This window comes from Lathamus discolor, chromosome 18, assembly GCF_037157495.1.
Source record: "Lathamus discolor isolate bLatDis1 chromosome 18, bLatDis1.hap1, whole genome shotgun sequence".
NCBI classification, from domain to species: Eukaryota; Metazoa; Chordata; class Aves; order Psittaciformes; family Psittacidae; genus Lathamus; species Lathamus discolor.
Genome location: NC_088901.1, coordinates 6,270,125 through 6,285,601, shown reverse-complemented (window position 1 = coordinate 6,285,601; position 15,477 = coordinate 6,270,125). Strand labels below are relative to the sequence as shown.

At 61.3% G+C, this 15,477-nt stretch overlaps 2 protein-coding genes across 3 annotated transcripts; both read left to right on the top strand.

Annotated features, from left to right (window-relative positions):
• Positions 1-256: 256 nt before the first annotated feature.
• On the top strand, positions 257-1,579 carry ID3 (inhibitor of DNA binding 3). The gene is made up of 3 exons (XM_065697533.1): positions 257-734; positions 842-913; positions 1,098-1,579. The coding sequence occupies exons 1-2, from the start codon at positions 414-416 to the stop codon at positions 896-898; spliced, it is 378 nt and encodes a 125-aa protein (XP_065553605.1). The 5' UTR covers positions 257-413; the 3' UTR covers positions 899-913; positions 1,098-1,579.
• A 5,158-nt stretch (positions 1,580-6,737) lies between these two features.
• On the top strand, positions 6,738-14,561 carry E2F2 (E2F transcription factor 2). Of its 2 annotated transcripts, XM_065697502.1 has the most exons (6): positions 6,738-7,221; positions 11,516-11,603; positions 11,834-12,053; positions 12,156-12,314; positions 12,484-12,598; positions 13,317-14,561. In XM_065697502.1, exons 1-6 carry the CDS (start codon positions 6,931-6,933, stop codon positions 13,800-13,802), a joined length of 1,359 nt encoding a protein of 452 aa, XP_065553574.1. In that variant the 5' UTR covers positions 6,738-6,930; the 3' UTR covers positions 13,803-14,561. The 2 variants fall into 2 exon arrangements, with proteins under 2 accessions (XP_065553574.1, XP_065553575.1); XM_065697503.1 differs by lacking the exon at positions 12,156-12,314 and having other exon boundaries at positions 12,469-12,598.
• Positions 14,562-15,477: the final 916 nt, after the last annotated feature.

The window sequence follows — 15,477 nt, the reverse complement described above, 5'->3', positions numbered from 1 at the left end:
GGGGATTGGGGTATCCAAAGCGTTTAGGGGGGCAATGCCCCCACGGGGAGAGTGCCGGCTGTGTGTGTGAGACCCGCGCGGTCGCGTGTGCGTGTCCCCCTCATGAGGGTCATTTTGGAAGGGGGGGGGGGTGTCTGAGGCTTCATTGCGATGTAAAGGTGGGGTTTCACGAGTCATTTGCATATAAGGGGTGTGGTTTGGGGTCATTTACATAGAGGGGGCGGGACCATATAGGCCGCCTATATAACAGGCGGCGTGGGGCTGCCCCCTCCCCAGTGCGGGTCCCCAGGCTCCGTTATCCCAAGCTTTAGCGGTCCAGTGTTTCGAGGTGCCGGTGCCTGGAGGTCCCAGCCGAGCCCCTCCAGCTTCAGCATCCCCCGGCCCCTTCTCCATCCTCCTGCTTCTCCCGCACCATGAAAGCCATCAGCCCGGTGCGGTCCGTCCGGAGCTGCTACGAAGCCGTTTGCTGCCTCTCGGAGCAGAGCTTGGCCATCGCCCGGGGGAACAGCAACAAGAGCCCGGCCCTGGAGGAGCCCATGAGCTTGCTGTACGATATGAACGATTGTTATTCCAAGCTGCGGGAGCTGGTGCCGGGAATCCCGCAGGGCAGCAAGGTGAGCCAGGTGGAGATCCTCCAGCATGTCATCGACTACATCTTCGATCTCCAGATCGTGCTGGAGGAGGGGGGCAAGAGCCGAGACCCCTCTTCTGAGGCCACCCTGCTCTCCTTGAAGGTAAGGGATGCTCCGGGATGGCATGGGGGGAAGAAAAGGGAATGGATGCGGTGGGAACAGGGGGACGCGTGGGTACCGCACTCTGAGCCTTCCCCCGCTCTCCGCAGGCGGCCGAGCTCGCTTCCGAACTCTGCTCCAAAGACGAGAGGAGTTTGTGTCACTAACGGCTCCTCCGGCAGGTGAGTGACCCCCCCGCTGCATCCCAAACCCCCCTTCAGCATCCCTATGGATTCCCCTCAATAGCGATGCAACGCGGCCCCCCGACCCCCCCCAAACCCCACTTCGCACACCGCGAATGCGACGTTTAAATTGCCTGTTGTGTTCCCCCCCTCCTTTTTCTTCTCTCCCCCCGGTGCCAACCAGCAAACAGCAGCGAGCGGCGGTTCCTGGTTCCTTATCAGCCGGAGGTAAATAGCAGCTTCCTCCGTGGCGCCAGGCTGTCTGCGCCCTACCGGCCCCGGGGGGAGCGCCTGGGCCCGGCCCCCCCTTCTCTCCACCACCAGCGCAGCATCCCGGCTTCAAGCAGGACCCTCGGACCCCAAAGCGAGCTACTTTAATAGACTGATGAAGAAGCGGTTGTCTGTATATTTTTGGATGATAGCAACGAGTCCTTTATATAAAAAGGTGTTTAATGGGATGGGGAGGGGGAGGAATGCGGGGAGGGGGGGCACATCCTTGAGTATGAACCCAACTCTTTGGGGCCGTGGCCTCGTGTATTGTGGAGCTCTATACTAGAGTATAACGTTTTTGTACCTTTTGTGCAGGAAGGTGAGTTTCTGCGGACGTGCCTTGTATTTGCCTTTATCGGACTTTTTATAAAAGTTACCGTTTTTGACAGAATAAAAGCGTTTTGGATGCGTGTTTCTGGGCTTGGGGGGTGGGACACCCCCCCCCCAACCTTCCCTAACTTCTAGGGTTACAATAGGAATCTTCTTCATTATGGAATAGCTTTGAAATGTCAGCTCAGGTATGGGAGGAATTAACCCTAGGCTGCTCTCTCCCGGCCCGAGCTGGCTGCCAGCTATTTTGGGTGCTGCTCCTGCTTATCTGATAGGGAAGAAGTGAAGCTGCTGAGCCCCGGGGACCATCTGGAGGTGTAGCTGCAAACAGGGGAGGGGGGGAAGATGCTTTTTCCAAGGGCTTCCCGTTCTTTCCCGTTTAAAAAAGGGCTGGATTTGAGCTGAGGGTTTCTGGGCTCTCCTCAGGGTTGCTTTAAGCCTTGCCATGACCTGGGTGGCATCCAGATCCAGAACCCCTCCCCCCGGGTGCCTAAGGGGGAGCAGCACCCCAGGGAAGGGGTGTTGGGAACAGGAATGCCTTTCCCTCCCCTAGGATTCCTGCTGTGTTTTCCCTTTGGCTCTGGAGCAGATGTGACCAGTGGCCGGCTGGGCTGCAGCACAGCTGGGCCGGATCCTGCTCCACAGGGAAGGTGCTGGGGTTAAGTTACATTCCCCACACCTGTAGCACCATCTTTATCTTTTCTGCTGAGCTCTGGGTTTGCTGCTGTGGGTCCTCACCCATGGCATCGGGATGTGCTGCAGCATCCAGGTGAGCTGGGGCTGCAGGGTGGGAGGAGGAGGAAGGAGGCAGGAGGGGTGCTGGGGGTAAGGGGTGATGCAAACCTTCAGCCTCTATCCCCATGATAGCCAGCACCCACCAAGCACCCTTTGTGGGCATTCCTATGCAGAAAAGCAGTGTGGGGGGCTTCTGGAAAGCACCAATGGGACCTTAAACCCCTGAGAACATCCCTGCCTCCCCAAGGGCAGGTTATCCCTTGGCACCCATGGATGGGGTGGGATGGGCTATTCCTGGCCCAGCAGGAACTGGAAACCACCACTTCTGGGAACTGAGCTCTGTTGCCTAATGGCTAAACCCAAGTTTTTGCCATCTCCATTGGCTTTTAGCTTGGGAGGAGAAGCCAAGGGTGGGGGCAGGGATGAGGGTCCCCCGTGCTGACCCCTGTGTCGTGGTCCCCAGTGCTGATGGACCAAAGAGATTTCATTGGGATGGGTGGGAAAAGCCCCCCAGGAAGGAGACAGGGGATGGAGCTTGGTCTCAGTAGCTGCAAAATGGGGCTCTCTGCAGTGTGAGCACCCCAGTTCAGGATGGGTCCCCTGACTGGGGTGATGCTGGTGGAGATCCTGTACCCATGGGAGCATCTGATCAGCCCAGTTTGAGGCTGGGGTTACTGGGAGAAGTCGGACAAGCCACTGCAGCTGCAGGGATGGGGGTCCTGTCTCCATGGGGGTTGTCTTGAGGAAGCCTCCCGGGTGGATGGATCCCTGTGCCTTGCCTGCAACAGCGGCCAGACCATTCCCAACCCCTGGGGAGGGCACAAACCTTGCTTGGCCCCCTGGATAACGGTGGGGTGGGAGGGGGAGCACAAGCCTTGCCTGGACCCGCAGCCTGCTCCCAGTGACATAACACTGATGCTTTCCTTGGGAGCCCTTAATTTAAACGAAATAAATCCCGAACGACATAAAAAGGAAAAACCCCACAACTAAAAGTGGGTGCTGCTGCCCTGCCGGGCCTGGGGGTCACTTTGCGGGGCAGATGTAGCGCAAGAAACACTCCCGCTTCCCCCCATATCTGAGCGTTGCTCATCCCAGCTCCATCGCACGGGTGCCAAAGGGAGGATGAGGAGCGCAGTAACTAACCCGGGGGGGGGTGAAGGCCGGTCGTGCCCCAGCCGCGGTGCCGGTGGCCGGGCCGGGCCGGCTTCAATCGCCTCTTGGCAAGAGGCTGAGTCTGATGCAATCGGCCGCGGTTCCCCACCTGTATTTGCCATTGTGTGCCCGGAGCTGTTTGCAGGTGTTTGCTGGCGCCGCGCTGTCTGAGCCGCACTTCCCTCCTCCTCCTCCTCCTCCTCCTGCTCCTGCTCCTGCTCCTGCTCCCGCTGCCGGCCCCGGCCAAGCCCGGCCCCCCCGGTCCCAGCTCCCGGCTCCCCGCCAGCCGCGGCGGATGCGGCGCTCGCACACGCGTGGGATCGGGCGCGCACGGATGCGCTTGTGCGCGGGCACGCGTGGCTGTGCTCGCACACACGCGTTTTGCGTGTGCACGCATGCACTTGGACACGCACGCTTGGACACACGAGCGTGCTCTGGCAGGCACATGTGCACCCGCAACAGGGCGGCAGCGGCACATGTGCTCCTCCAAAGCATGGCAACATGCACATGGGCTGCAGTACATGTGTGCCTTGCAGCAGGAGCACACGCACGCACATGTGCACACATGCATAGACACTCATGCATATGCATGTACACGCACATGCATCCACACATGCATGCACGCACACATATGCACACCCAAGCCCAGCCAACGTGGACCTGCATGCGCATGCATGCACACACACACGTTTATGCACATGCACATACACATGCTTACACACACGTGCACACTTTGACCCAGCCAGCAGGGACACGCATCCACACGCATGCACACACACGTGTACATGTGCACACACACATACACATGCTTACACACACATGCACACCCCGACCCAGCCAACAGGGACACGCATCCACGTGCATACACACACACGTGTACACGTGCACACACACATACACATGCTTACACACACATGCACACCCCGACCCAGCCAACAGGGACACTCATCCACGTGCATACACACACGTGTACACACGCACGCACATGCACCCACCAGTCCAGCCAACAAGAACACGCATCCACGCTCCATTCCTCCGTCCTTGTGTCCCTCCATCCCTCTGTCCCATTCTCCCTCCTCCATCTCCCTGTCCCTCCTTCCCCGTGCCCCTCCATCCCCGCATCTCTACCTCCCACTGCCCCTGCATCGCATCGACTCCCGTGCGCAGGGCCTGGAATGCCCGGGCCGGGGTGGGGGGGCGGAGGGGAGCGGGACCCGCAGCCGCGGCTCGCTGCTGCCGCCTGCAGGGCAGAGAAGGAAGAGCCCTGCTCAGGCCGGACCTGCTCTGTGCCGCAAGGCTGATTCCAGCACCTCCTGAAATCCCATCTCAGCCTCCCCTCGGGCAGGTTCAAGCCATTCCCCTTGCCCTGTCGTTACAGGCCCTTGTCCAAAGCCCCTCTCCAGGTTTCTCGTAGGGGAAGGTTCTTTCCCACCTCGCTGCAGGCTTGGGGATGCTGGAGGAGCGTTTCGAGCACCCAGCACCGATGTTGAGGAGCTTGGCCAGGCCCTGCTCATGCTGTGTAGCCCCAGTGCTGAGAGTTGGGGGATGCTGAGCATCCTTCGCAGTGTGGGGAAGATGCCAACATCCCCATCTCTGTCTCCATGAAGATCTTGGTGCCAAAAACCATCAATGGGTGAAGTGGAGGAGACTGGAAGTGAAGGTTTTCCAGCAGTTTGAAGTTGGTCATACCAGAGATCTGCATTTTGAAGGCCAGGATTTCCATCTGCAACAGTGCTGGACTCTGGGCTTGGCTTGTTTGATGGCAAGGATTGATCCTTACATACAAGCGGTGGATGAGGGGATGCAGCCACATGGCTGTTAATCCTTTGGGAGAGACTGAGATGGGCTCTTGGGCAGAAGCTCTTCCCTGTGAGGGTGCTGAGGCGCTGGCACAGGGTGCCCAGAGAAGCTGCGGTTGCCCCATCCCTGGCAGTGCTCAAGGCCAGGTTGGACACAGGGGCTTGGAGCAAGCTGCTCCAGTGGAAGGGGTCCCTGCTCATGGCAGGGCTTGGAGCTGGGTGAGCTCCAAGGTCCTTTTCAACCCAAAGCATTGGCACTGATCTCTCCACCCTGCTGGGTACGGTGTTCTTTGTGAGCTGCAGTGGAGGCAGCAATTGCCTTCTCCCTGCAGGGGGAAGGATGAAGGTCTGGGTGCATGGAGTTGCCAAGTACATGTGCTCCTGGCACAGGGATGCGGTGCCCAGCCGCGCGCTGCCTTCACTGCTGCCAGGCTCTTTGTTCTGCCTCAGAGCCCTTGCGTGGTGGGAGGCCTGGATCAGAGGCTCCTGCTGTCCTCCCCCAAGCTGAGGGGGAACGTGGGGGTCTGGTGCCCATCCTCATCCACCGCAGAGGCCACAGTGTCCGTCCGTCTGTCTTTGCATGGAAGTCCATCTCTGCACCTGAACATCCCCAGTCCCAGACCCGGACATGAAGCTGCCTTGTCCAAAGAGAACATTGAAGGGGAAAGAACAGATGGAGGGCAACCACCTGATGGGGAGGAATGAGGGAGTCCTCAGCAGGAACTGACTACAGCTCGTCCATCAGTGGCTCTGGTGGCCTTTTACTGGTCCCAGTAAGTCTTGGGCTTGCCCTGTCCTGGGGATTCACCATTGCCTTGCGTCTTTCTGCCACTGCTGCACCCCAAAACACTCTGTGGGCTCAACTGGGGGCGCTTTGCCCTCTTTTCCTCCCTCCCCTTTGCCACTGAAACCTGATGCACTCCAAGGACACGATGGCTGCGGCTGGGCTGGTGGGTTGGGGGCACCCCTCTGAGGTCCCTGCACCCCCAAATAGGGGGATTGCTGACAGCTTCACGCTGGAGCACCCCGATATCGTTCACCTCCCAGATAGATGCAGCCCCCCCGCCTCATTGGGAAGGGGTGGAGATGGGAATGTGTGTGTGGGAGCCCCCCAGCTTGGGGTGGGGGCTCTAATAGGTAATTAATAATAAATGAGCCCCAGTCCCGATCCCAATCCCAGTGACCCCCATTCCAGCCGTCCCCATCAATAGGAGCAGGTGGTCCCCAATAGGCCACGCCCCTAATTTTGCATACAGCCCCCTCCCCCCCCGCGAAGCGCGGCCCCTTTAAGGCCCCTCCCGGCGCCGCTGCCCACCGCGGGGAAGGGGGGGGGGGGGGGGGGGGGAGAGGGAGGCGGGGCGTCACTGCCGCCAGCCAATCAGCGCGCGGCGTTTTCCGCGGGAAATCCGAATTTCGCGGGACGCCGTTTGGCGCTTAAAAAAAAAACCAACCCGAAAAACCGGAAAAAACAGAAAAAGAATAAAAAAAACCGCCCCTAAACCGGGGCGATCGCGGCGGGGGGAGGGGGGGGCAGCGGCCCGAGGCGGGGCCCAGCGCAAGGGGAGGTTTTCGGGGCTAAACCCGCTTTTTCCCGCCCGGTTTTGGGCGCTTCCCCGCGGGGTTCTTCCCTCCCCAAAATGAGGGGGTGACCCCCCCCTTGCCCCCCCCCCCACCGGGGGGTGCTCCTGCCCCATCCCTCCCCCGGGCGGAGGCTCCTCGGGAGGACTTTGAATGCTGCGGCTCCCCAGGGGAGTGTCCCCCGCCGCGGGGAGGGGGGGCCCCATGCTCCTGCCCCCCCCTCCGCATCATCAGCACCGGCAGCACCCGAAGAAGGTCATGTCTGTGATGGGCTCCTCCGGGCGGGGGGGGCCCAGCCTGCGCACCCCCCCGTTACCCGCCGGCTGCTTCGCCCAGCTCTACACCCATGTCAGCGGCCCCGCTCCTCGGGGGGGGGCTCTTTATGCCACCCCCCAGAGCCCCCAGCTCAGGACCCTCCGCTCGGCTTCAGCGGGACGGCTGCAGGTAAGGAGCCTGCACCCCATCCCCTCCTCGGGCACGGCTTAGGGGGGCGCTGGGGGGGCTCCGTGCAGGGGTGGGTGACCGCAGCGCGCACAGCACCATCCCCTTCCTAATCCTGAAGCTTCCATTCGGGTCTGCGCCCCTTGGAGGTGTCGCTTTGGGGATGGGAGGTTTGAAATCCGAAGGGGCAGTGAAATGGCTCATAGGCTTCTCCACTTCCCTTTGCCTCTGTGTGCCTGCGGAGCTGGCTCCCGGCTTCCGCTTTACACCCTTTGGAGGCCTTTTTCCTCCTCTTCCTGGCTTGGCGAACCTCTTCCCAGCTTAGGGTGAGAGGCACCGTTCCTGCTCTATGGGGCTGTGACCCCCAGGGTGGGACGTGGGGTTTGGGGCTGGGACCCAGGGACGTGGTGGGGACAAGGGGTGGTTCAGCGCCACCGCCCAAGCTCAGTTCCTGCTGCGGTTACAGCAGGGCTTGCAATGCCTTTGTGTTTTTTGGGGGGAGAAGGGGGTTTGAAGCAATCCTCATCATCCGTGGGGCACCCCGAGGCTTTGAAGCAAGGGGCAATGTGGGTTGGCATGGGCTAGGGGCCTGCCTGTGTCCCTGTCACCCAGCCCACTGCCTCCAAACAGGGAAACTGAGGCACAAGTCGGGCACCGGGCCAGCGTCTGGTATTGGGGTGCACGGGTGGCTTCGCCCTCCCCTTCCCATCCCATCCACCCCATCCCTCCTCCTGAAGGGTCCCCGCTGGCAGCTGGCATTTAATTCCCACCCACTGCATCCAGCCCGGGCGCGCATCCAGCCCTCACTGTGAGCCTCTGTTCTCCCAGGTCCTGGGGGGGATCCCAGACCCCGCTCCCTCCAGCTGAGGGGGGTTCTAAGGCTTCATCCATGGATTGATTCCCCCTTTTCCCTGGGCCATGGCCACGGCTGGGGACAGGAGGTGGCTTTGCTCCTCGCTTCATGCCATGGCTGGGGCTGGTTGGGCTGCTGTTAAGTCCTGTCCCGGGGGGGCTCTGGGGCCACCTGTCTCCTCTCCAGCCTCTTTGTCCAAGTGTCCTCTTTGTCCAGCATCTCACATCTGAACCATGTGGGATGCTGCATCCTGCGCTGCTGGTTAAGGAGACACCTGCCCCTTCCCCTAAAAGCACCCTGAAACCTCAGGATCCCATTTCCATGCATCCCTGTGGAGCTGGTTTTGGGCTAAGGGCCTCTTTCGCATCATCGTCATCACCATCACCAAGCCAGGAGATGCACTGGGTGTTCTGCCCACAACTGTGCCCTGAATGGGGATCTGGGGGGTTCATGTGACACCTGGGGGGCATCCCCCTCACTGCCTTTCAAGTGGTGTCCCCATCCCATTTCCTGATGCTGTTGTCCCATTCCCAGCCCCACACCCCATTTATGACACAACCTTTGTGTGCAGATCCGAGGCAAGCATTATAATCAGCGTTTCCTCCCCATTCCCGAGCCGGGTAATTGCTGCCGCTCCCATCTCCCTGCCGGATTTGTGCTGGGTAACTGAGCTGGGCCGGCTGGAGGGAGCCCATCACCCTGCGTCTGGCCATGGGGAACAGGGATGGCTTGTTCTTCATCCCATGTATATTTCCCCTCTGATTTGAGGGTCCTAGAGCGGGTCAATGTGTTCACCCCCATGAACAATGAGTGCCCTGCAGAGATTTTAGCATGTGCCAACCCCATCCTCACTATTTACCATGGCCATATGGGGTCCCTATAAGGGTTATGGGGTCTCTATAGTGGTTGTGGGGTCTTGGAGAGCTCAGCGCTGTGAAGGACCCAACAATGTCCCTGCCTCCTCCATGCTGGAATAAAGATGTTCAGAGTCCGCTGTGGTTTCAGTGTGAGCTGGCAGGGCTGAGCAAAGAGCACCCTGTGGGTGCTGGGCTGGAGTGCTGCTGGGGTGACCCATGATGATCCCATCCCCTCCTTGATTCCATCAAGGTTGTTCCTGCCTGGGCAGGAGTGGGGGGCCTGGGGGTGCAGGGTTGGGATGGGTGTGAAGGTGGTGGCTGTTGTGTTGCCCTCAGAGGGGCTTTGACAGCCTCCAGCTCCTCTCTGCCAGAGAGTGTCTCCAACCATCCATGCTGGGATGGGGATGGAGATACTGGATGCATCTCGGAGTGGGGAATGGTACCTGGGTGGGGGGTACTGCCTTCCTCCCTGGCTCTGCACCAGAGCTCATCCCCTCTCCCCTGCCCACCATGGGGCTGAAACCCCTCAAATCTGGGGGTTCTGCATCCTCCTATCCCCGCTGGCTCTCATCCGTTCCAAAGGCTGCACCGGGGAAGATCTGATTCAGGGGCCCCTTGTCATGAGCAGCATCCCTGGCACGGTGGCGTGATCCCAGGGTGCCCATCCCTGCGTGCTGCTGTGGTTCCTTCCCCACCCCTCCAGCACAGGGGGTGGCACTGGAGGGGCTGGCACAAAGGCAGGGCCTGGGCAAGCCCAGAGAAGGCAGCGGGTGCTGTTGGCAGCAGGAGCCCCTGGGAGGGACAGGGCTGCTCTGATGCTGGGGCTGGGTATGGCCCCCGGCACTGAGGGCTGTTGGCAGGCAGAGCTGGCGGGGGGCCCGGCTTCACCCCCTCCATCCCCATTGCCTTCAACCCCCTCCCTCACCCGGGTCTGAGCCCCTTTTCTCACCCCCAGCATCATACTGGGAGGTCCCCCCATCCTGGGAAGCAGCACAAGGAGGGTGGGGTCTTGGTCCTTCCCCCCCATCTGCTCTGGATCATCCTGAGCCCTGGCAGGGTGCTGGGAGCCCCTTGCTGTGCCCCACTCAGCTGTCGTGTGCCTAATCCGGCTGGGGGGGGGGGGGTCCGGCAGCTGGGACACAGGAGAGACCCCCTTGTCCATTGTCCTTTGCTGTGCATCCCCCCCAGCCACTGAGCCCACCAGGCTCCCCCCTGCCCCAATGTATCTGGGGTCCTCTTTCCCCCCCTTCCTGTGCGACAGGGAAGGGAAATCACCTTTGGTGGCTGTGGTCCTGGGGGGGGGGGGGGTGTAGGTGGCTGGGGGACAACAGGATTTGCTGTGGTTGCTTCCGTGCCTCAGTTTCCCCACTGGCGGTGGGAACGTGGGGGTGTGGAGAAGGTTTTGGGTGCCAGCAGGAGGGGGGGGGTGCAGGATGCTGCTGCCCCCATCCCAGATCGCTCTGGCAGATGCACGGGGTCTGGTCGGGGGCAGGTGGCTCCCATGCACTCAGTGTTAACCATTGGGGTGCGGGGGGGGGAGGGCACAGGGCTGGCGATGGAGGCGAATTCCCTGGGGAAAACCGGCTCCCGGGGAGGGAGGGAGGGACCAGATTCCCACAGGAGCTTGAGCCCAACCTGGCTCCCTGGAGGGGGCGGAAAACAGCCCCCGGCGCCTCTGCCCCCCCCCGGTGCCCAACCCTTCCCCACGCATTGGGGTGCGCTCCCTAGGGAGCCACAGTCGGAGCCAGCACTGGGACCATGCGGGATGTGCTGGGGGGGACCCTGTGGGACAGCCCGGCCTGGGAGCAGGTACTGGGGGGGGGGCTATGGGATGGGGCTGGGGGAGCTGCTTTGTGTTGCTGTGTGTGCGCCCCAAACCCCCTGCTAATACTTACGGGTCTGGGGGGGGGAGAGTTTCCATGTGGTTTGGTGACACCCCCCCCCCCCACTTTTGCCTGGGTCTCTTTGCCCCCGTTGATGCTTTGGGGGTGCCTTGGGGGTGATTTCCAGTTGCTGCTTAGCCCTGGCAAAGGGACAGTGTGTGTGTGAGATACCCCCCCTGTCCCATTTCACACCCCCCCCCCTTGCCATGCCCCACTTCCCCTCCAGCTGAGTGCACATGTGTGGGGCACCCCATAGCAGCTGGGTGCCCCCAGCTGCTTCCAACCATGGCCAGGAATAAGGGAACAAGGAGGGTGTGTGAGGAAAGCCCGCACCCCATCTGCCAGGGTGGGAGGGCAAGGATCCAGCCTTGGAGCTACCCCGTTCCCAGGGCACGTCCCTAAGGAGCTGTGCCAGGAACTGAGAGCAGGGGAAGATCCCCCGTGGCTGCCATGGGGGGAACCGGGACCCCCCCCCATCCCCTCCCTCCCTGCTGGGTGCTGTGGGAGCCCTTCCCACAATGGGTTTTGCAGCCCCTTGCAAGGAACCTCCATTGGACTCCCCCCACCTCCGGAGGTCCCTTCCAGCCCCATTCCCCTCCATGCTTTCATCACAGGCTGCGGCACCCAGGGCTCACCCATGCCCCCGGGGGTGTCCGGGGGGTGCCTGGCTCCATCCCAGTGCGGGCTTTTCTCTCCTGCTCCAGGCCAAGAGGAAGCTGGACCTGGAGGGCCCCGGATTCCGCACCCCCAAAGGGAAGGGCAGGACCTTGGCACAGGCCCCCAGCCCCAGGAGTAAGTGGTGCTGGGGGAGATGGGGCAGAGGGGAGCCTGGAGGGGGACGGACCTGTCAGAGCTGCTGCCGCATCCCCTTTAGCACCATCCAAGGTGCTCTTTGGGCCGCTCCAGGTCGCTGCCCCGGCACTGAGCTCCCCGGGGGGGCTACGGCTGGGTTATTTCTCTGCCAGGTTTGGGTTGTGCAGCGTTTCCTGTCCCGAATGGGGTTTCCCCTCCTTTCCCTGCAGCTCCCAAGTCTCCCGGGGAGAAAACGCGCTACGACACCTCCTTGGGGCTGCTCACCAAGAAGTTCATCCGCCTCCTGCACGAGTCTCCCGATGGCGTTGTGGACCTCAACCGGGCGGCCGAGGTGCTGGGGGTGCAGAAGCGCCGCATCTACGACATCACCAACGTGCTGGAGGGCATCCAGCTCATCCGCAAGAAGTCCAAGAACCACATCCAGTGGATGTAGGCGATGCTGTGGAGGCGGGCGCGGGATGTGAGGGGACAAAGGGCGCAGGGGAGGTGGTTTGGGATGCGCCGTCACTCGGTGCCCGTCTCTGTCTGCAGGGGGACGGGGATCTTTGAGGACACGGAGGTGATGTTGAAGCAGCAGGCGCTGCGGGGGGAGCTGGCAGAGCTGGCCAGGATGGAAAGGAGCCTGGACCAGGTCCTGCAGGACTGCGACCTGCAGCTCCGGCAGCTGACAGACAATGAAGCCAACCAGAGATATCCTTGCTGGATGGGGGCACAGGGCAGGGAGGACCTGAGAAGGAGCTCCTTGTCCTCCTGGTGGCTTTCCCTGGGCTGGTGGGGGGTGTTTGGAGGATGCTGCTGGGATAGGGGATGAGCCACCCGCTTGCAGCCGGTCCTTTTCCTATAGCCCATCCCTGTCCACGCTGGCCTATGTCACCTACCAGGACCTCCGTGCCATCAGCAGCTTCCAGGAGCAGACGGTGATCGCCGTGAAGGCTCCTCCGGAGACACAGCTGGAGGTGCCGGACTTCGGTGAGGTGAGTGTGGGGCTGGGAGCTGTTCCCCCCATTGCAGCAGGGCCAGGGCCAGGCTGTGAATGTATCTGCACCATAGAACCGTAGAATCATGGAATGGTTTGGGTTGGAAGGGATCTTAAAGCTCATCCAGTGCCACGGGCAGGGACACCTTCCACTAGAGCAGCTTGCTCCAAGCTCCATCTAGCCTGGCCTTGACACTGCCAGGGATGGGGCAGCCATAGCTTCATTGGGCAACCCATTCCAGTGCCTCAGCACCCTCCCAGTAAGGAACTTCCTTATCTCCAACCTGAACTTCCCCTGTTTCAGTCTGAACCCATCACCCCTTGTCCTGTCACTACAGTCCCTGATGAAGAGTCCCTCCCCAGCATCCCTATAGGCCCCCTTCAGACACTGGAAGCTGCTCTGAGGTCCCCACGCAGCTTCTCTTCTCCAGGCTGAACAGCCCCAACTTTCTCAGCCTGTCTCCATACGGGAGGTGCTCCAGCCCCTGAGCATCCTCGTGGGCTCCTCTGGACTTGCTTCAACAGCTCCGTGTATCTGGGGCATCCCAAGGGTGCAGCCCAGCATGGCTCTGGGTGGTTTTGGGGTGTCTCCATGGGGCTGTTTGACCCTGGGCTGGTCATTCAGGGGTTGCAGCGCTCTGCCTGGACCCCCTGCATAGGTTGGGGCAGTGGGGTGAGATGTGGCTGCCCTTCTGAGCCTTGCTCTGCCCCTCCAGGATAACTTCCAGCTCCACCTGAAGAGCACCACCAGCCCCATTGAGGTGTACCTCTGCCCAGAGGAGATCCCGGAGGAGAGCCCCACCAAGGACCACAGCATCCCCTCCACTGCTGCCTCCCCATGGCATCACAGCATCCCCCTTTCCCTGCCAAACAGCCCTGGGCCAGCCCCACCGCCCCCCAACTCCATCTCTCAGAGCTGGGGGGGGACAGGAACCCCCTCCTCACCCCCATCTCTGCCTCTCTGTGTGCCGGGGGGGCCCAGCTCGCTGCTGGAGGTGGAAGCTGGGCTCCTGGGCTCACCCCATCACCTCCTGCAGCAAACCGAGGACCAGCTGCCCTGCGCCTCCTCCAGCCTGGACTCGGGGCCCTTTGTCACCTTCTCGCCCCCCCTGGGGCAGGACGATTACCTCTGGGGGCTGGAGGGTGAGGGCGTCAGTGACCTCTTTGAGGCGTACGACCTGGGGGAGCTGCTGAAGCACTGAGCATCAGGGACATCCCCGTTGCCTTGGTCCCGCTCTGGTCACTCGTGCGCTGAGCGCGCGGGGTCTCTGCGGGGCGGCTGGGCAGCATGGGGTGGGTTGGGGCGATGAGGGTGGTGAGGGGGTGCTCATGGTGGCCACCCTGGGTGGGTTCGCCCTGCGGTGGTGGTGACCTCAAGGCTGTGGTTGTCACCTCCAGGGGTGCGGGAAGGGTGCAGCCAGGTCCCATGGGGTGCCAGTGTTGATGCTCCCCACTATAAGCTCCCACCACTGTGGGTGGATGGGGTGGGTTAGGGTGGTAGAGAAACCCCTGTCCAGAATGGGCTGCCTGGGGGGGGGGGTGTTCATGGTTTGGGACCGCTCCCCACTTAGACTGGTTCTTTGGAATCATGATGGCTCATTCTGAGCCGTTTCCCACTCCATGGCTGGAAAATCCCTACTAAACCCCATGGAGAGGGGCTTGGGAAGCAGCACGGGATGAGCCCCTGGACATGAAGCCAGGTACGACTTTGAGTTGTGCTGTTGTAAGATAGATGTACTTATTGCACTGTATTTATATGGGCCCCCCCTTGGCACGGCGCTGGCGGGGTTGGTTTGCAAGTGAGTGTACTGGAGTTTTCCTTCCTTTGGATTGGTTCTGCTGCGGGTTGGCTCTTGGGTGCTGTGGGTGAGTGTGTTTTTGGCATGGGAAAGTTTGTGGCATTTGATGTTTTCTGCCCGGGAGGGGATGAAATGAAATAAAAGAGAACTTTGGAGTTAGAAGGGGCTGTTTTAAGCAGCAAAATGCTGGAGGAGGGAGGTGTTGGGCTGGTTTTGCTCCTGGTTTTGGTGTAAAAAAAGCTGATTTTGGGGGCTTTTTAACTGATCAGCCTGCTCTGGAGGAGCTGGTGGAGATGAGGTTGAGGTGAAGCTGCGGCTGGAGTGAGTGAAACGGGTCTGACCTGCTGTGGGTCGGTGATTTCCAGCCCAAATCCGGTTGGAATGAGCCTTTGCCTGAGCTTGAGCCCCTTGAACCAGGAGCGTGGGAAAAGCCCCAGGGTTTGGGATGGGATGGGATGGGCTTGTACACCGGGTTTGAGGGCTGGCTGGGTGGCTGCGTTGCAACCCAATCTCAGTGTGGCTGTGCCCATGGAGGGTCCTTCCCCATGGGGCTGCCCGGGGTCACCAGCTCCTACCCAGTCCCACTGCGACCGGGTGATGCCGGTGGTACCTGGTGATTGCTGGCGGTACCCAGCACTGGCTGGGGGATGCAGTGATTTTCAGGGTACCCAGTGATGTCCGAGGTACTTGGTGATGGCCAGTGGTACCCAGGGATGGTCAGGCTACCCAGTAATGCCTGATAGTACCCAGTGACATCTGGTGATAGCCGGTGGTACTTGGGGTTCATCTGGTGGGGCAGAGGAAGACAAGGAGGAGGAAGAAAAGGAAGAGGAGGGAGAAGAAGAGGAGGAGGGAGAAGAGGTGCAGGAGATGCCCGAGCCAGGTAAGCCGGGTGACGGATCCATGGTCCCCATCTCCGTGTCCCGGCGCAGTGGGGGGTGTCCCAGGGCCATGTCGCCCCCCCCCCCCCCCGACCCTCGCAATCCCCAGGCTGGCCAGGAGGTGGCAGGGCCACCCCAGCAAAGGGGCTGTCCCCAGCCCCGCGGTACCCCCGTGTTCCCCCAAGGGAGGCTCTGGG